The 14802-nt window shown below is 43.7% G+C and overlaps 1 protein-coding gene across 2 annotated transcripts; it reads right to left on the bottom strand.

The window, feature by feature from the left end:
- Positions 1–327: 327 nt before the first annotated feature.
- On the bottom strand, positions 328–13444 carry CFAP100 (cilia and flagella associated protein 100). 2 transcript variants are annotated; one of them, XM_032994933.2, is made up of 15 exons: positions 13350–13444; positions 11556–11724; positions 11159–11260; positions 10686–10792; positions 9103–9292; positions 8398–8465; positions 7570–7733; positions 6861–6941; positions 5838–6260; positions 5182–5230; positions 4481–4632; positions 3529–3664; positions 2849–3051; positions 1557–1650; positions 328–611 (listed from the first exon to the last, which is right to left on the bottom strand). In XM_032994933.2, the coding sequence occupies exons 2-15, from the start codon at positions 11620–11622 to the stop codon at positions 498–500; spliced, it is 1950 nt and encodes a 649-aa protein (XP_032850824.1). In that variant the 5' UTR covers positions 11623–11724; positions 13350–13444; the 3' UTR covers positions 328–497. The 2 variants fall into 2 exon arrangements, with proteins under 2 accessions (XP_032850824.1, XP_032850825.1); XM_032994934.2 differs by lacking the exon at positions 11159–11260.
- Between the last annotated feature and the right edge of the window lie 1358 nt (positions 13445–14802).

Genomic DNA, 14802 nt, shown 5'->3' with positions numbered 1-14802 from the left:
GCAGAGCTTGTGTTTTTCCTTCGCTTGTGTCTTTTCCACAGTAGTGGAGTGGAGTCTATAATGAAACCCATCCTTTGGATTAAAGCATAGGCTTCATTTTTTATAGTCCTCCATCAGATGAGTGATTATAATAAATGTCTGGCAGGTACCTGGCTTAGTCATGCCGTAACAAGGATTGTTACCCAGGACTGCGATAGATCTCACTAGTCAGGTTTGTAGGAATAGTGCTATTTTTGTCAAAAACTGAGAAAAGCATTGTTGCTAGCAGGAGCCTGAGAAGCAAAATTAGAGAATTTTAATTTATTTTTTTAGGTAAAAGTGGGGGGAAAAGGAATTGACTGACACAGCAACTTTTTGTGGAATCTTAGGGTAGGAGAAGGAAGGAATTTCATGGTACTGCGAAGTTCATCACCTGAGCAAAGTAACATAATGTAGATATATGAAAAGCTTTTTCTAGAGCAGTATCAGTCCTACATGCAATGGTTAAGGCTGTGCTGTCAAGTGAAATAATACAATTGTTCTTCCTTCTCCTTATCCATTTGTTCTTGGCTGTGATTTTTCTTCTCCTTCCTGGCAGGTAGTTTAGAACGAAACATCAGCCTCCTGCCACTCTGCAGAGGAAGAAGAGGCATGTGCATCAGTGCTGTGTTGGCGTGGCATGTATGAACCACACAGCTAAAGCTGCTGCCTGCTGCGAGGGGCCACGGCCCCTTGCTGTCCATTTTCTAGGCAGGTTTCAGTGTCTCTATTGAGTGCTTGTCTATTAGAAAATGAGTGTCAAGCACCTGAAGGCTATACATGCGCTTGTGCTTCAGCTTCTACAATGTACTGTTGCACCTGCAACTGGTTTCTGACTAAAGCCTTATTTGTAGGATCTCAAAAGGAAGGGAAGTTGGATGTCTGAAGAAATATCTGAGGGAGCCTGCAGAACCCCCTTATTTTGGGTAAAGGGGCAGGGACTCATAGCACCTGTTCTGAGTCGCCCATGCTGTCACTGCCTTGGTGTGTGACTGGACTGGGATGTCCTCACTGTTGTGTTGACCTGTGAAACGTGCAGCAGGAGCCATGGCCCGAAGCCCCACACTGTGCCTCCCAAGGGATCAGTTTGGTGTAATGTGGAACATGCCAAAAGAGGTATGATTTGATGGTATGGCTGAGCTGATCTAGGGCCTTGCTGCTGTTGTCAGGAGTGTCTTGGTGCTGCCTGGTTCCTCATTTGCTGATTTTTATGCTTTTTTTTAATACTGCCAAATTAACAAGTTGAAATGAACTTACTAATTTTCTCAGTAAGTGATGGAGGGGGCCATGTGGTCATGATAGAAGGAGGACGATGGGAGGACACTGAGCTGGAATAACTCACAGCATAACTGACTCCCCAGCAGTTGCTTAAATTAACGTTAGTCCTGTAAATTGGGCTACACCTCAGAATGGGTGCTATCCCCACCCAGCTACAGCCCCTAGAAACACTCTTCCCTTAAACACTGGATGTTCACGTACCCCCAGCTTCTCTGAAGCAGCTGTTGAGGCAAAGTATTCCTATGGATTACTGCACTTACCTTTTTCTGTACAGGGGCCTGTGATCTTTCCAGGGTCCTTTGCAATCTTTCCTCCTGCTGCTGCTTCTGTTGTCTCAGCTTTTCCTCTCTGAGCCTTTTGGAAGGAGCAAATAAAGGAGAGGGGTAAAACACAGAGTGCAGCTACACCGAATATGCTTTTGACACAGCACCAACATCTAACATTACATCTTGCACTACATCTTACATCTAATGGTGTAAGACCACTGGAGCTCAAGGGTTTGGGTGTAGCTGATGCTGGAGTTTGCTGTGAAGGTGGTAGGAGGGAAACACTGGCTACAGTTGATCCTACTCTTTCTGGAGCGAGGGGTGGAAAAAGGATGTCAGCTTTGCAAATTGAGATGTTGGACTGTTCTCTGTTACAGACGTGCTCTGTCCCACCTTGAGCAGGTGACATGCTCTACAGTTGACCAGGACGCTCTCCAGCTTTGTGGGTGAATGATACCGTGTCAAGTTCTCACCAGTGCAACTAAGTCTGTAATGTACAGATGTGAGTAGGAGGATTTTACATCCATGGAGCTACACTTTGCCTAAATGGGCACAGGGGAGGCTGACACCATTAACTGGCTCCAATTCCCTATGGAAGTGAAGTGCTGCAACAGAAATGGGCTCAAGCTATGGAACACTGAGGCGGAGAGGGAATGAATTCTTTACCTTGTGATCATCAGGAAAAATTTAAATGCTCTTTGAAGGGTTTTTTTTGATTGGTTGGTCTTGCTTTTTATTTGGGGGAGGGGTGTCAGATTCCTTCCTGAATTATTCTCCTCTAACCCCAGAGTAGAATAAATGTGTGTCGTACTTCTTTTGTAAGTTAAGAGTGCACAAAATATCAGGGCATGTCAGACTTTGAGTGTGTTAAATAACTACAGAGGTGTAATTTTCTATTTAAGCAGTTTAAATATTTTACTGCAAATTGTCATCTTAAAATGATTCTCATAATTGAATCTGGTTCTCTTTGTGGCTTGATTTTTTTGGCTGTGTTTTATTGTGTGTTGTGTGTTGTTTTTGTATTCTTCCAGATTTTGTCCTTTTCTAATGTGGCTTTCAGGTCTTTTCTAATGCAGTGGTGGGCTGCTGCTCACTGATCGGGAGATGCAAGTACTGCGAATGTGAAACCCTTACAGAAGTAAAATGGGATGGATTGGTTACATGGATGTTCAAATTGCTGTTAGCTTCCTCGGTTGGTCTGACATTTGGCTCTTTCAGTGGCTTTGTTTTTGGCTGTCAACATCAAAAAATAGAGGCCCCATTTCTAGAAGAGGGTCTTGTCTTACCTTATCCTCCGTTCCTTTTTTTTGGCTTTCTCAGCCTGTTCTATCTTTGCTGGTGGGATTCTCTCCAAGTTGTCCAGTAAATCAATGAGCTGTTTTTCTATCACCATTAGCATCTGCATTGTCTCTAGGTTTGCCTCATTTTCTCCAGTGCAGTGACAATAGACTTCCAGCACCTTCTTGTTCAGGCTTGTGAGCATTTTATCCTGGAGATGAGAGGAGATATGGTGAGAGGCACGGCTGGATTCTTCCCAGAGGAACCACAACAACTCTCCAAAAATAAAAGAAATCAGTATACTCTAATTCCCTCAACTAGACTTAATTTATTGTTTCCCAGTTTACTTAGCACAGGTGTCTGGGACAGATGGCTATATTTAGTCATTCTTCTGTTGGTATCATCTTCCCAGCTTTGTTGTGGCCTGGGACAGGTTGCTGCTGCGTGGTTGCCTCTACGAGCCCTACTCCCACTTCCTAGCAGCTGCATGGAGCAGACACGTTTGCCCCAGTTTGCTGCCTCAGCAGTGTCCCAAGCCTGCCCTTGCTATAGCTCTGATGCTGAGAAATAGTGCTGATCCCTCCCCAGTGCAACCCACTGTCTGCTTTTTTCCCAGGATGGATACAGCTGGTGGAGAGGAACCATTTCTGTGCATGCTAACTCCTCTTGCCTTGATCTCAGGATATACCTGGTCATCAGCTTTGGATTCTCCAGAGGAAAAGAGGTGAACTTTGAGCTTCAGATCTGCTACTCTGTCTTCTTCCTTGGCAATGGAGGATTTGAGGGTGTCTACCTGCTGCTTCAGTTCTGCTAACTTCTTCTCCCTAGACGGGAAGAAAAAAGAAGTGTTTTGACAGGTCATCTCTGAAAATAGCTGACGACTCTGCCGCTTTCCAGCCTGGGACCATCCCTCCTGCTGCCGGCAGATGGAGGTAACACTTCATGCCATTTCTGGGGAACTTGCACCCACAGCTCTGAGAGCAGAAGGAACTTGTGATTTTTCTGGAATGACAGTTACTGTGCTGGTGTGGGGGAGGGAGAAGTAGCACAACTAAACATTCAAGATTTTTTTTTAATAACTCAATGGGGGAAGTATGACTTTTAAAAACTTTCACCAGGGGATAAGCTACACGTCAAATGGGAGTATGTGTTTCTACCTGCCAATGAAATACTATATTGTAATTACACTTGGGTTCCCTGCTGGCTTCCTCTAGGAAGGGTTTGCATTGAGTCAGAATAGGTGCTGGTCTGGATCACTTCGGAACATGCCTTGTTTCTTCCTTTGATCTTTCTTTATGAAAATTAAACAATATTTCTGGTTTATGTCCACTCCAGGATGTTAAATGCATCAGTTCCTCAGCCTGTGCCTTGAGGACTAAGGAACTAATCCCAAACTCAAGTCCTATCTCCTAAATTACCTAATGGGACACTTTCCTAGGAGCTCAAAAGATGGTGAGTTGGATGGGCTGGGCTCTAAGGTATGAGAAAGAGACTTTGTTGTGTGCTGCGTGAACAGCATTATGTGTGGTCTGCAGCATGCAGACTGATGGCGAGGTGCTAATGGGGGGAAGAGGGGGTCACTTATGTTTGAAAGCTGGGGCACAGGGACCCCTTCCTACCACTTGCAGGATCACACTTACATGCTTTCATGTGTGGTGATGAAAGTGTGTTGGACCTTGTCCAAACTTTCCTCGATCTCCTGGGAATTTTGGATGAAGGACAAGTTTTCTTCCTCTATCTCCATGAAAATAGAGAGCAGTTGTTGGGGATCAGTAAAATACAACTCAGGCTCCTGGAGTGGAAAACGCATGCAATGAGTTTTTGTCCCCTCTAGCTCCTTTTCCACTGAACTACGTGGAGGTGGGTCTGCACCAGCCCTGGCTGTTCAAATGCTCTCCCATGGAGAGAGGTCCATGACTGTCCACTGTCTCCTACCTTCCTGCCATGTGTGTAGCTTTACGCTACCTCAGTAGCCCATCCCCAAAACAAGTTGCATTTTGGAGAGTAAAAAGTGGTGCAAACATCTTCGATTTCAGACATAAAACAATATCTTCACTAATTTAAAAATCTCCCATTATATGATGTCATATCTCATTGGGGGTTGGCAAGCATTGAGATGATGGTAGGTTTTGGAAAGTGGAGGGAGAAAGTTAAGCTGACGTATTTACAATACGTGTTGCTAAAACATGAACGTTTATGAATGTGTAAAAACATATTTATAATAAGTGGCTACAGTAAGTCCTCAATACCATAATGAATAGTTAGAAGATGAGATAAATTAGTAACATCGATAAATGACAAGACAAACAGAAAGTAAATATTTCAACATGAGACTTCTGACCTCATCTTCGTCTGAGCAGGTTTCACTTTCTGCATCCTCCAATGAGCTTCTGAAAAAGCATTTTGTGTGTCAGGCCCTTAGAGAAATGATAGCTCAAAGGAGACCTTGTTAGTGACCTGCACCCACCTCCCCCCTGCACCGCCCCCCCCTTCTCAGGATGGCCCTGCCTGCTTTACAGTGGTGTTACTCTGCCTCCGTCCCAGCATATTCTGTGTGAAGGCTCTTACTGAAAGCAGTCAGTCAATGCAACATGGGTCTACAGTGACCTTGGACCTTCATTAATGGCAAAACAACAGGCAGCTATTTGCATGGCAGGTGTGACCAGCAGTGGGAACCAGTATCTTGGACACAAATAGGCCACAAAGCAGCTTTGCTTCAAAACAAATGCCCAAGGTCTAGGATTCCTGTTGGAGTTACCTCAAGACCCAAATTCTTTGGGCAAGGCTCTTGACAAAGGATTTGAGGATGGAGCTTTCTTGAGGGTAGGTACATAGGTACTGATTTGCACACCCAATGGCTTTCTACTGGTGTTTTGATTTGTTCCAATAAGACCCAGATCTCAGCATGCTTACAGCGAAGGTGAGGAGCAGGTCTCCTCTGTACTGACTCCCAGTCTACAGAACTTAAGTCTGTTTCTTGCATTGTCTTATACTTACAGTCTTCTTGCTGATAGAGGCTTCAGGAAGTTTTTGAGCCGTGGCTTGATCTCATGTAATGACCCAAAGTCCAAATTTTTTGAAGACAGCAGGGAACTCGGCACATTTCTATCACTGGTGCTATAGGGACTGGCAGTGTATGTCCTGGCTGTCAGACCCTGGCCCGGAGGCAAGAAGAGTTGTACACTTAGAGCATGGGGCTGTCCCGGTGAGGAGTGGGCAGCTCTTCCCTGGCACTCAGCCTGCTCTGCCGTGGTGGGAGACAAGGCACTTTCTTTGTTAGCTTTGGATGCTGTTTCCAAATCATTTTCCTTTGTGTTCTTTTTTCCGTGTTTTTCCTGCCACTCTTTTGGAGATAGTTGATAGAGGAAGTCCCTGTACATCTTGTACTCCTTCAGAGTATTCTTGAATCTGGATATATCGCTGGGTTGAGAGAAGTGGAAAAAGTTTGTTAGCAGGGAGGAAAGCCCCTTTTGAACAGGTTCTATCTTACCCTTGATCTTCAGCTTCACCCAGAGAAGGGACAAGAGGGCACATGTCTTCATGGATGTGCAAAGACAGATGGGAGCCTGCCCTGTGTGCTCGCTCTGGTTCCTCATGTGGAAGCTGTCCGGTCACATCTCTGTGGCCAGACCCTCGCTGTGGCACTGGACTTGCTAATTTTGGATTTTTTACTTAAATTAATGAGATATCTTGCCAGCTCAACTCATAATGGGAAATATAATTTATTTTTTCTTTTGTTTTTCCCCAGGTCACCATTAAAATGCATTACTTAATTTTGTTTGGTTTTTAATCTGAGACTAGGCATTTAATTTCGGTTTTGGAATATTCACACTTTAAAAAAATATAATTAAAAGACTAATTGAGTTGTTTTAGAAACAGAGCCAGCATCTGGAAAACAAAAGCTGAAACATTTTAACTCTTAAAATTGAACATTTTTTGAAACCTTTTTCCCCGAGGGTGTGAGGGTATAGCACTGTAGGGGCTATTAAAGGCTAGGCAGGAATAATGTGCAACAGTTACCTTTGGAGGTTCTCTATTTGGGAATTGATTGCCTGGATTTCCGTTATTTTCTTTGTTTTTGCTGCGGTTTCTTTTTCAGCACTAGGGAAGAATACATAAACATAAGCCATAAAACAATTTAGCAGTCAGTAGTGATTTAAGGTGCATATAAAACAGAGAAAAGTATGTGGGGGGAGTGCTAGAAATCTTATAGATGTGTTCCAGGTGATGCTTGGCTCCTGCCTGAAGGCCTTGCTTGTCTTGGCGAAATGTATGGCGTCCCAGCGACGCTTCCAGGGTAAGGCCTTGCTCATTTGGCTGCTGCTGAGCATCAGTTGTTGCTCTGCCCTTGTGATAAGCCTGCCTCTGTAATAAGCCAAAGCGCTCAACTTGCTTCACTCAGGTGACTGTTCCTGCTGCGAGGGGGTGGGCAGAAGCGTCTCCCTCTCATAAGGGTGTTGTGAGAAGAATGGAAGTGGTGGGGTCAGCAGCAGGTTCCTTGCTGCAGCCAAATCAAGGGCTTTTTCAGTGAGGGGATTCCCCAGCTATTGTTCTACTTCCTCTCTTTCATTGAATGTGTGGGGAGAAAGCGCTACCAGGACTGTAACTCTGGGAAAACTCAGACATAGAGCATTTGCTAGCCAAAACCCTGCAGGGAGGTCAAGCAAAAGACCTCCTGTGTCCAGTGCTTTTGCTGGAGCACACAAGTGGTTCTCTCAGCTTCCATTACATTTTCAGGGCTTGAACACAGTTTTTATGGCTCTCCTTCAGGAACTCATCAAACGTGGCAGCATCCTTCTCCAGGCAGCTTTCAGCTTTTTCCAATTTTCTTTCCTCGTTCTTTGCTATGTTCTCCATCCTCTGAATCTCATCTCGCTTTACTGCCATGGCATACTGAAATGAACCCAGAAGGCAACAGAGTCACATTGGCTGGTTGATTTTAAAGGTATGTAGGTTTAGCTTTGTTCTTGGTTACCTTATTACCTTATAGCTGCTATTGGTGGAGAGGGTAAGGATTTCAAACCAGGGTATGTGTCTTAGTCCAAACTGGGTGCACAGAGGCCAGAAGGTATGTCAAAAGTAACACAGCAAATAAACAGTGAAATTAAAGACAGAATCCAGAAGTCCCAGGACTGCATTAATTCCTGGCTGACAAAGATTGATTCAGTTGTGTTACAGCACAATAATAGAGGTGAATAATGGGGATATTCCAGCACGGCTCCCTTATTTTGAGTTCAGAACGGCTCCCAGCTATAATTTATGTATAGGACAGCAGGAGCCAAAAGGTCAGTATATCTGAGCATCTCACAAATGAAATAGTTGCATGGCTGCTACTGGGTGGTGTGAATGACATATTTGCCTTTCTTTCTTGGTTGGGGATTGCTGGGCTGTAGACTAACAGTGTCTTTAACACTGGATTTGGACAATCAGTTCACGAGGTCTGATGTGTGCCTCCTTGGCACGATCTCTAGGCAATGGATCTCAGGGGAAAAAAACCAAAGCAACACAGGGATGAATAATTAAATGAACAGAAAGTAACATTCTTAAAGCCAAATACCTCAAGTAAAAATATTTCTCTTCTGTCATTTACGTAGTCACGGAAGGTCTCCTTTTCTACTGGGTAATCTGAAATTAGGATATAAAGTTGATCAGACTAGAGGGGGAGATATGGCCAAGGCCATATCACAGTGAATATGTAGGCTGCTGTGAGATGGATATGGTTGGCGCTGGAGCCAGAAACGCTGATTATTTTGTGATAGTTTTGACCATGTTTAGGATTAGTTTCACGTGGCCTTTCATGGAGTAAACCCAGGTAGAATGGAGTGGAGAATCTGGTCCTTACAAAGGTCAGTGCCCTCTAGACATTAATGGCAAAGCTACTGCTCATGTCAGAGGCAGAAAATTTAGGTTCATATTCACTAAAATCCAACTTTAGTTCAGCTTAGTAGAAATGTCTCCATGACACAAGGTCCTGCAAACTCTCAGCTGACTCCCAGCTGATTCTGAGAGCTCCCAGCTGCTGTGAAGGCCACAGGATGGTGGAACTCGGGCTGCTGTGGTGGGGGTGACACCTGCTCCGTATGTAAATGCATGAGATGGAGATGGCCCAGCCACACAGAGTTTGGCAGGATAACTATTGTGTCTGCAAGACCTCACCATAGTCAGCTAGACCTAACTGCCACTCCAATCCCCTCTTTGATTTTTACTTTAGGCTGTTACCCAGCTGAGCAGCACCACTACAAAGATAACAACTGTTCCTTACCTTTTTTGGCTATCTTCCATGAAAGACTCTCCTGAAGAGTTTTCAGTCTCTCTTCATTTGTTGTCTGTTTTCCGATCTCCTCTTCTTCCTCCTTTTGCAGAGCTTTCCTGAACCCTTTTTGCTTTGCTTTTATTTTAGTGGAGTAAGTCATTTTCTCATGGATTTTCATGGTCTTCATCCTTTCACGTTCCTATGAGAAGTCAGTTACGTGGACAGTTTGATTATGTGTTTTGTTTACTGTGGTTTTTAAAGACATGAGTGGTTATTCAGTCTGGAAATTTGCAGGCTACTGATACCCTGCTGATGCATGTTTGCCTGGTTTATCTGACTAATCCCAATGATATTCTCTCCTGAGGCAAACCAAAACACTTCATTTCTTAGCATTTGTTCTCATTAGTTTGTTGATTTTTCTTCTGCATTGAGCCACCAGCTGTGACAGGTTGTACCTACTCAGTGTCCTAATTTTTCCTTCCTGGATTATTCCTGGGAGTAAACGGAAATTTTCAGAGATTCATCCTTCAAGTTCCCTAGTAAAAGGGAACAACAGGACAGCCCAAGCTCAATACCGACTCAGTCCAGCTTTCACAAAGGCATGTAAACCTTTCCAGTTCAGATTGAGAGGACCTAGTCAAACCCACTGCAGAGCTTTCTGGAGGCTAAAGGGTTGTTCATGCCCAGTGCTTTCACATGTGCTGAAGTGTAATTAATTGCTGTCTGCAAAGTTTGGACATGGGTTAGGCTGAGCACATCACTCAGCAGGCATCCTTAGTGCACTTGTTCCTAAGCCCTCCCCCATACTTATATAGTGACATTCAACCCAAGCAAAAACCAGACTATGTCGGTCATCAGTGTGAGTTGAGGTGCTTGCTTAATTTGGAGCTCTCCCTTTGTGATTTAGAAACAAAGACTTCTTACTTCCACACTACTGCCTGGCTTCTGCAACCACATGCAACAACCAAACCTCTCAGAGATGCGACAACCTCTCCATGACTTCCCACCCCTTTGGGTTGAATGCTCTAAGGGAAGTCCATTGCAGAAATAAGAAGAGACATTTCTGAGACTCAGCTCTCTGGTCTGGTGGGTCGCAATCCCCTGTCTTATGGAGAGAAACCTAGTGCATGAAGCCCATGTCATCCTTCTTCCTAGGCATTCATTTAGTTGACAGTTCAGAAGAAGATCACATCAAACATTGCAATACAGCTTCCCAAGCAGGAAGCCAAGCCTACTGAAGTGGAAAGCAAAAGATCTAGCACCAGAGTTTTATGTGTGGTAATCAGTGCTAACAGCACTGGCAGGTATCTTCTCCAGGAGCAGGAATGAGGGGTAAATCTACCCTGAAGTAAACAAAGTGACAATATCCAGATTTTTCACTAGCAACCAGCAAGCCTGCGCTTGGATCTGCTCTTGGTAAAGTTAATTTCTCATCATGGACTTCAGTGGACTTGAAGCTGCTCTCAGTGAAGTGGAATCTCAGCTGAATTGGACAGCTATTATATCTCTCATGCACTAAATTTTGATATTGGTTGGTTGCCTGCCCTAGTGAACTGCTTGTATATACACTGGCCTAAAACATGTATACGTACCGCCTTAGCATTTTTTCTTTCCTTGTCCCTTATTGAGAAAATATCGATATGTGGAGGGATAGTAAATGGATTTTTCCCTGGGTTTTCTTCATCCTCTTCTGGGGTCTCTGCAAAAAATGGATGAGGATGTAGAAGATGAGACAGAATATCAGGACCCAGTGCAAAGGGACTGTGATCTGCTGCATCATGCCTGAAGGGTGGGCAGCTGTGCTCACAGCTGCCGGTGTCTAACAATGCTGAATCAAGAGCAGGGAGATGGATGGGGCTTATAAGAAGCCGGTGATATAGCTGAGACCTCTGTATTGTTTATGCCACTTGACCATATCTGCTGATCAACTCAGGATTTCAGCCTGGGATATTTGTAATTCTGGAGCTATTTTATCCACCTCAATCTGATCGTGGGCAGAAGGGTCTGAATACAGACCTCTCCTTTGACCTAACAATAAAAAGCTGTTGGAGCATTGTGACCTTACCTGACAGCACAAGCTGGGTTTCCATTCCAGGTTTGGAACAGAAACTTTTAGATGTTGACTCTGTATGTGGAGATGGCACCTTTGACCCTGGCCCGGTGTAAACTATAAATTATAAAAAAACACATCAATTAGTTGGGGGCTGTCAGTAACTGATGCAGTATGTTTTAAGCAGTGATGGACCTAGGGACGTTCTGGACCCTAACCACTAAGTCTTTTGTGTCTGTAGGAATTAACAAAACACTTCAGTAAACTGGAAAATATTTGTGTTCTGACCCCAAAAAGGAGATGTGCTTCCCTGGCTTTTCCACTGACATCTTCAGTTCTGATCCACACCTATACCTTTTCATCCTCCTATTGCTGGTTCACAAGCAGCGTATTTATTCCCTAAAGCTCTTACCAGTAATTGCTTCAGGACTGTGGGTTTCTTGCGATAAAGCTGAACGATTGCTGGACAGCACAGACATGCTGTAGGGAACTCTGTGCTTAATTTTAGGCTGGCGAACTGTTGAAGGTTAGGTTTTTGCTTCTCTGAATCCGGTCTCTTTTTGTAGTCTTTTCTGTGGGCCCTAGGGGAAAAGGGGTAATTGTAATGATCTCACTTACAATGAACAGGTAGACCATTGTTAAAGTTATCCTTTAATCAGCAAAGGCAGCAAGCTGGATCCAGCGAGGTGTTAGTTCAATTGATACAATTCTGCTGCTGGGACCATTACTGATCTGTACTGGTATAAGATACAGCAGAAAATATCCTCTTCTGCTTGCACTAGTTATAAGGCTATTTTAGAACATCAGTTTTTGCTCTGAACAGCCTCCAGTTTTTATGTATTTTGAGCTAAACTCATCTGGCATAATTTCCATGTACGTTCTTGGTGCTTTGTGTTTCCTATTGGCTGTGTTTCTGCAGCTGCCCAATTAGTATCTTATTCTTTGGAGGTGTCAAACTTTCACTGTTGATGAGACACAAAGGCTGAGGTAGAATTTAGGCTGTTTGAATACATCCCAAATGTTTTCTCTCTCATTTTCAGTTCCTGAAGTAATGATTCCAAAAGCCTCCTTGACTGGTTGCTTAGGTTTCATATGTCTCTGAACTTTGCATAACTTAATGGGATCTTTTTCTCTAGGGGTGCTTTATCTACATCCTGGAACAACATAACCCCTGCTGCTGATGTGAGTTTTGGAGAAAACCCCATCAAGGTAGACGTAGGAAGGCAGTCAAACACCTGCTGTGTTCAGTTGAATACACTTTGTGAAATATGCAGTGGAGTTGCAGCAAACAGCTGGATGTTCAGTCCTCTTAGTGCACACCTTGACTTCTGTAAACTAAATCCCTTCTCATAAAAATTTTCTTGTTCATGTAGTTGATTTAAATTCTTGCTACAGGGAATGGGACTGAAAAGCAGGACTAGACAGAGGATACTGACATATGGAAAATAATTGTCAGTGCAACCCTCTGAGATAAAAAATGCTTCATAATATAATTTTAGCAAAATATCAGAATCTGTTTCTAAGATTAACTTATAAATATTCATTTTATCAAGGTATATTTTGTTTAATAGATTGTTTGCACATCACTTTGGAAATAATGCCAAAAGGCACAGAAGCACTAGTTGTGTTAATAATAATTATTAAGCTCAATAATGCAGATAAAAAATTGCTTTGTTGCTAGAATCATTTAGCATATATTTCGCTGCCTTTGACATTTTTATGTTTCAGTAGCTACATACCAATGGGCAGCAGTATGTGAATCAATAGATAAGACATTCATGGTTTTAATTTACTGAAACATTGCTTTTCCCTAGCATCAAGCTGCTGCGCAGGGAAAAAAAAAATATGCCAAAGTAAATATGCACACAGTTCTAAAAAATAATACAAAAAAATCCTCCACCATGTTCCCAAAGCACTGGATGAGCATATGTTTTATACGCTCGGGTGATTAAAATGATACCACTGCTTGCAGAGAAGGCTCATTATGCTCGCTGGGAAACCACTCTCAAGTTTTGAGCTACAGAGCAGCTCTTGCAGGGACAGCTGTGTCCCATTTCCCAACACGTACCCCCCCACTCGCCCATGGAGGAGGAGAGGGTTAGTGCGTGCGATTTCCTAGTGACACACGCCAGCACCTCCACTTGTCTGAGACAGACACTGTATCTGATGACGAAAACAGGAGAGAAATTGCTGTGGTTGCCCTTACCCCTTTCTTTCCTGGTTTCTCACCCAAAGGGGGGCTCCTCCGGGCTCCTCTCTGTTGGGGGTCCGTGGTCAGACGTGGACGTGGTGCAGCTCAGCTCAGCTCTCGGCTTTTGCTGTTTTCTCTTGTTTGCCCTGCCATGGAAACCTGCGCTCCCGTTGCCGGGTGGCATCGGCCCCGCAGGCACGGGCGGGCAGGCTCCATGGCTCTCCTGGGGCCTTGGGCCCGGGTGTCCCGCAGCCGGAGGAGGGTCCCTGTGCCGATGGAGGGGGGCCGAGCCGGGGGGGCCCTCCCGGAGCCCGGCTGCCACGGGAGCCTTCGCAGAATCACCTGCCTGGGTTACTTGTCTTCTCCGCTTCTTGGTCACCCCATTTGTGATATGGCGATGCTCATCACTACCACAGAGGTGCTGCAAGGGTTAATTAGTGTTGGAAAAATGTTTTGAAATGGCTGATTGAGAGATGCTGCCAGAGATGAAAGCTGAATAAGTATCTAGATAAATAAATAGGCACATCAGTGGGTGTCCTGAGCAGGCAGCTCGCTGGTGTTCAAAACAGACGTTGGGGTGCAAAAGGAAGAAAACTTCTGTGGTGTAAGAGGTGTCCTTGGCTCGCTGCGTTCATTATTTCAGTCCACGTGGCCTGGGAATCAGGTATTTAACCCCACCTCTGCAAGCAAAGCAGTGGGTTGTGGAAATGGGAGCTGGAGCCCCTGATTGTGGAAATTACTGTAATTTATCATTTCATAGCCTCTGCCTTGGTCTTTCTGTTTGTAAAGTCTGAACATTCACAGTTTGGAGACTATGTGTGGTACGGGTGAATGAACTGTCATCTCCTGGAGGTTCCCCAAGTCAATAGTGCTATAGAAACCCAAATATCGTCTTCCAGCATATCATAGAATTCTGAAGATGATTTGATAAAATATTAGTTGAAAAAAGTAATACATTTTAATGGAGGAAAAGATCCTTAAATCCCCATATTTACCCTTTCTTGTTTCTGAGAATACCAGATCAGTTCCAAATGGATCGTGTTCTTCTCTAGACTCTCTAGGCTCTCTATTAATACAATTTCAGCTTTCTGAAATAGCAGTTTCTTTCATTTACCAATAGATTTCCAAACAGCTTTCTCCATCTGAATAGCTCATGCAATAAATAGCATGATTTTCTGTAAGTGCAAACTCCCATTTAATTGTTATAGTTCTTCTCTGTAATTGCTGATTATCAAGAGACTGGATTCAGGCAACAGAAGGAAAATGCTTATACAGAAAGAAATTTCTCTTTATTCTGTATGTGATTGCTTTGATTTTTAGAAGTGATGCAGAAAACTATAGTGCTATCTTTAGTATGTTTTGGGAAATTTCCCAAATATATTAGGGAGTATGTATAAAAAATTAGACTATAGAATAATTTCCATTACCAAAAAAAAAAATTCAGGAATAAATTGTACTTAAGATGCAT

The sequence above is a fragment of the Tyto alba genome, unplaced genomic scaffold (genome assembly GCF_018691265.1).
Source record: "Tyto alba isolate M040663 unplaced genomic scaffold, T.alba_DEE_v4.0 Super-Scaffold_3, whole genome shotgun sequence".
Taxonomy (NCBI): Eukaryota; Metazoa; Chordata; class Aves; order Strigiformes; family Tytonidae; genus Tyto; species Tyto alba.
Note: the sequence above shows the minus strand (reverse complement) of the source record. Positions and strands in the feature narration are given on the sequence as shown.